Source organism: Lipotes vexillifer, unplaced genomic scaffold, assembly GCF_000442215.2.
Source record: "Lipotes vexillifer unplaced genomic scaffold, Lipotes_vexillifer_v1.1 scaffold481, whole genome shotgun sequence".
Taxonomy (NCBI): domain Eukaryota; kingdom Metazoa; phylum Chordata; class Mammalia; order Artiodactyla; family Lipotidae; genus Lipotes; species Lipotes vexillifer.
In genome coordinates, this window is record NW_006789873.1 from 2,065,499 (window position 1) to 2,071,075 (window position 5,577).

Consider the following 5,577-nt stretch of genomic DNA (forward strand, 5'->3'; position numbering starts at 1 on the left):
ACTGTCTCAAGATAATCCCATTATTTTAAATTCACCACTGATTAGCTGAGCAAGGTTAATGATTGAACCAATTGAGATAAGTATGTGAAAACATTTTTTTAAAACTGTAAAGTGCTATACCACGTTATGACTATTTTAATAACTCCCATTTCACTCGTTTCACTTGCCTTCTCTCCCAGTTCTCTATATGGTTCCTAAAATGTGTGGTTTTTCAAAATTATTAGCATGGAGTTAAGATTTCACTACTCAATGTGGCTCATTAACTGGTGGTGAAAAATTCTAAAAGAGCAGTTCTTAGAATGTTTCGAGCCATGATAGCATTGTTAAATGGAAACACTGGAATGTATATTAAATTCTGAGATATTTGCTTTAAGAAAATAAGCCTCCCTGCTTTAACCCCAATTTTTTTCTTAGATGAATAGCTTCGAGCAGCTAGGTTTTATTCATTGTAAAAATATACTGTATGATTATGGTAAAACACACACACACGGAAAACAATGATTTGTTTGTGCGATTGGTTCAATTGTGTTAGCGCCTTACCAGGACCCTTTGGGAGTGGGTGGTCCCTAAGCACTTAAAAGTGTCCCCGCTCACACCCCCAGGCTTCAGTGTTTTTTAATTGCAAAGGTGTAGGGTGTCTGTTGTAACAGGATGGAAAAATTCGTCCTGGGAGATAACAAGCTTGTTGGCCTCAGTCATAACGGGACACTGGGCTAACCAAAACTGAGAAAACTGGGTATTAGACTTGGGGCAGAAAGGATGGCGCTCCCATACACCTTATTCCATTCTTTCTTTCCTAAATAATGGTTAACGAAACCACGCCAGGGTTAACACAGGAGCGGAAGAACAACCAAGGTGAGTCTGCACTAGGGAGAGAAGGGAGAACCGGGTTTGGGGGGGAAAGGCGGCTCCCTCACTGCCTGTGCGCCCCCAGCAAGAATGACACAGGCGCCTGCGATAATGCTCATTGCTTGCGTGGTAAACAGGCGTCAGCGGGCCGACCCAGGACGCATGCGCAGAGGGGCGGTGCCCAAACGATTATCCAGGGCTGCAGGTTGTAGTTTTTGTTTTTGGCCGGAAAGGCTTACCCGGGGTTGCCTTGGCTGAGAGAAATAAAGGAGAAGGATTCACGGATTCAGATAAATTCCTCATTTTCATTACAGGCTTGGAGGTGGAGGATCTCAGTGTTGGTGCCCCGAGCTTGGGAGTTAGGCGGGTCGGAGCCAGTCCTGCCCCACTTTGTGCCCACCGGTGTTGGGGATGGTAGGGCTGCAAAAGTGAGCACGCACTCGTCTAAGAGCTTCCTCCTTTCTTCTCTTTCCCCCCTTTTTCCGCTCTCCCTACATCAGCTCCTCACTTTGACTTGTGCTTATATGAACGGGAGCCAGAAAACCTTGAGAGCTCCAAACTAAGCTTCGGCACGGACATGGCACAGGAGAAAATGGAACTAGGCTTGGAGGTGCTGCCGAGTTCAACCACCACAGAAGACAACACTCTGAGAAGATCCAACAGCATCCCTTTGATCAGTGGGCTTGGGTGAGCAGGACTGAGATACTGGAGGAGGCAAGTGGGGGCGGTGGAGGGTGGCAAGAGCTGTAAAAAAGTGACTTCCAATAGCATTCCCACCCCTTTATTCATCGAGGTTCTGCGGGTATCTCCGGTGTTCCTGGTGTCCGGAAGATCCCACCCTCAGTCTGGGGGCGGGGGGAGGCGGGGCGGGCTGACCGGAGGGCGAGCTCACACAGGAACCTGAACGTCCTCTTCTGACAGTTCATCGCGACCGGAAAGCAGCAACCATTTGGTTTGAAGCACGACTTTTTCTAGTTTCACCCCATCTCTTACCCACTCCTGAAGAAACTGTGCACTCCCCACCCTCGCCTCCAGATCTTCTGTAATGACTAATTTTTGTCATTCTCTCCGCTGCTTTGTCACTTCTGACCTTCACCTTCAGCACAGTTGGATTGGAACTAGTTGTCAGGCAAATAAGCTTGGGCCTTTTTCACACCTAGTTTTTATTTGAACAAAAAGTTTAGGTATCACCAAAAATTGATCTCCTAAATTTTGCATTCTCAGTGGCCAATATTGCCCCTAGTTAGTTCTTGGTGGGTGAGAAAATTTTTCTCGTATGTATAAAGCACAGGTATACATACAGCACATAGACTGATATGCAGTATATTTGTGCTTTTTAAATGGTGTGGGGATTTTCGAGGAGGAGTTGGGGGAGGAAATGTCTAAAAGGCTCTTTAGAGCTCTGCTGATGAAAAAAGATTTAAAAGATTTAACTAACTGACAGTTAACTGTATTTCCTGCACATATCCAAAGATCTGGCATGACTTAAGCTTATTATTTCTTAAAATAGAATTTTAAAGTGAGATCTTGGATCTCACATCCCAGTATCATAAGGTTTTCTCAGTATTGTAAAAATGTCTGAAAAATGCATTCACCGTTACAAGGGAACTCAAGAGACCAGATCTATCTTCCTTGTTTAATGTATGGGGAAACAGGCCCGTGAATCTCCAAAATGTCAGTCAGTAGTAGAGCCAGTACTAGGAAGCTGTGTCTCCAAACTCCTAGGCTAGTGCTTTGTCCCCTACTAATCAATATCTAAGGTGATTAACTAAACAGATGCAGCTTTCTGGTCATTTGAGTTAAGGGAGAATATGCTGTAACAAAATGAAAAGCAAACTAAGTGACCAGAAAATAATACATTACCTTTTTAAACAGGCAGATAGAAAAATAAAGGGTGGAGGCAGCTCTGCATGTTGTACTGAGAACAAGAATATTCTATAAATTCCGGATTCTACTCTAAATCCTGTTGTGTGAATAAATGAACTGTTATGGACACATTCTGCTAGTAGAAGAAAACACTTGAGGAGAATGTTCATTTTATTAAAAGGCTTTATGAAATGAAGAACAATTTGCAAATACGTAGATGACAGAGGATATATATTTGAAGGAACGTGTGGATCCTGTTTAATATATTAAGTGCTGGGGCGGGGGGAGGTGGGTGACCAGGCCCCTTTTCCCGATCCTCAAAGTCCTGGAAGCAAAGAGTGATCCCAGTTATCCCTTCATACTTTGCTTTGCTCTACAAAGGATTTGAAATTTTTGCTTTTATCATCTTAGAGCGTGGTTACAGTGTTGAATTCCATGGCTTAAGATCCTGATGCAGGAAGTGAATTTTGTACAGAAAGGTTAGGGGCAGTTGCATATTTATCTAGTAGGAGTTAACCCACAAAGCCGACCAAGTCCAGGGACTCTTGTCTGTCAAAAAGAAGTAGCATAGGAATGGTATATCACGTGCCCGAGGTCATGTAATCAACAAGAAAAAATTTAGAGTAGAATTACACTGAGCCTTAGTTGAATTCATTTCCCCCCCAGTTCTTTGCAGTTGCATATGTCCACTGCTCACGTTTCCCACTTTCCTTAAGGTGGGCCTCTAATACTCATTGCCTGGCCTCTATCACAGCTCACTAAATATTGTTGCATTTGTTTCAAGCAATTTTCCAATTTTGCTTGATGTTTCCTGTATATAAAGACTTTCAGTCTCTCTTGCACCAGCATTTGCAGAATTTGTTCTTTAAGTGTCAACTCTTTACTACAAGTATCACTTTTTTTTTTTTTTTTTTCTGTACGCGGGCCTCTCACTGTTGTGGCCTCTCCCGCTGCGGAGGACAGGCTCCGGACGCGCAGGCCCAGCGGCCATGGCTCACGGGCCCAGCCGCTCCGCGGCACGTGGGATCTTCCCGGACCGGGGCACAAACCCCGTGTCCCCTGCATCGGCAGGCGGACTCTCAACCACTGCGCCACCAGGGAAGCCCACAAGTATCACTATTTTTTAAGAAGTTCCTGCATAGTTTTGTGTTCATCTTGTATTAATAAAAACACCAATGTCAAAAGTTTTAAACCTCTTGGTTCTTTATACTCTTTAGCCCCTCTAGTTGGCTGACTTCGATAACCGTGTCAGTGACTTTATTTAAAGGTAGTATTTTTTTTCTTCTACTTCTCTGGCCCTTATTAGAATTAGACATTAAATTCGTGGATTTCTGCCAGTGCCTTCCCCCTTTAAATACTGCTAGCCTGACCCTGCATTTAAACTGTTACTGCCTCAGTTTTGTTTGAAAGGTAAGCTACTGCCTGGGGGCCAAATTGAGCCTGCTGGTTGGTTTTGTAAATAAAGTTTTATTGGAACACAGCCACACCCATTTGTTTACTTATTGTCCTTGGGCCACTTTCCCACTACACTGGCAGAGTTGAGTAGTTGCAACGAAGATTGTATGGCCCACCAAACCCAAAACATTTACTGTCCGGCCCTTTACAGAAAAAGTTTGCCAACTCTCGGGTTTATTAAACTTGTGCAAACCTGGAAGAAGAATAGTGACCATGAAGAATGATTGCTTTGGGAATATAACTGGCATAAATATACTGTAGTTTAGACAGAGCTGCTTACTGATCATTTAAACATTATCTAGTTATATTACTGCTTACTGATCACTTAAACATTATCTAGTTATATTACTTTCACTTTTTCCAAATTGTAAGTAGCACTTAATTCTAGATATCACCTAGGATTTTATGAATTCATGTTGAGTGACTCATATCAGTTGAAATATATGCTGCCTCAATGATTTTTTTTCAGTTATAGTCTTATTAAATAAAATTGGCAGATGAAAATTTAGGGGAGAATATAATTGTCAGCCTTAAGAATTAGCCCAGGCAGGGGGAGAGATAAATTGGAAGATTGGCGTTGACATATACATACCACTATATATAAAATAGATAACTAATAAGGACGTACTGTGTAGCACAGGGAACTCTACTCAATACTCTGTAATGGCCTATATGGGAAAAGAATCTAAAGAGTGGGTATATGTATATGTATAACTGATTCACTTTGCTATACACGTGAAACTAACACAACACTGTAAATCAACTATACCCCAATAAAAATTTTTAAAAAAAGAATTACCCCCCCACACACAAAAGACAGTGGAAATATGTAACCCATTAGTTTCCCTCCAACTTCCTAGTAGTGACTGCTAAAATATATTCCTGTTCTCATAGGGGAAAATGACTGGGAAAGGAAGTAAAAATTAGACCTGTACATATATTCTCTCAAAAAATATTGAGTTACTGCCTGTTATATGCAAGTTACTATTCTGCAAAGATGTATATCTAGGCTCAATAAGATTTTTTTCAATGTATTTATTTTTGGCTGTGTTGGGTCTTCATTGCTGTGTGTGGGCTTTTCTCTAGTTGTGGCGAGCGGGGGGCTACTCTTCGTTGCAGTGTGCGGGCTTCTCATTGCGGTGGCTTCTCTTGTTGCGGAGCACGGGGACTAGGCGCGTGGGCTTCAGTAGTTGTGGCACGTGGGCTCAGTAGTTGCAGCTCGTGGGCTTAGTTGCTCTGCAGCATATGGGATCTTTCTGGACCAGGGCTCGAACCTGTGTCCCCTGCATTGGCAGGCGGATTCTTAACCACTGTGCCACCAGGGAGCCTCTCAATAAGGTTTTAATAGGGAAAATAAATACTCAAAAGACTTCAACGTATGGTAGAATGACATGTGCTTAGGGAAAG

The 5,577-nt window shown here is 42.7% G+C and overlaps 1 protein-coding gene across 1 annotated transcript in view; it reads left to right on the forward strand.

The window, feature by feature from the left end:
- The first annotated feature begins 1,426 nt into the window (after window positions 1-1,426).
- PABIR3 (PABIR family member 3) overlaps window positions 1,427-5,577 on the forward strand; it is a 36,353-nt gene continuing 32,202 nt past the window's right edge. The window contains 1 exon segment of the mRNA XM_007462911.1: window positions 1,427-1,536. Coding sequence (XP_007462973.1) covers window positions 1,427-1,536 — 110 coding nt within the window.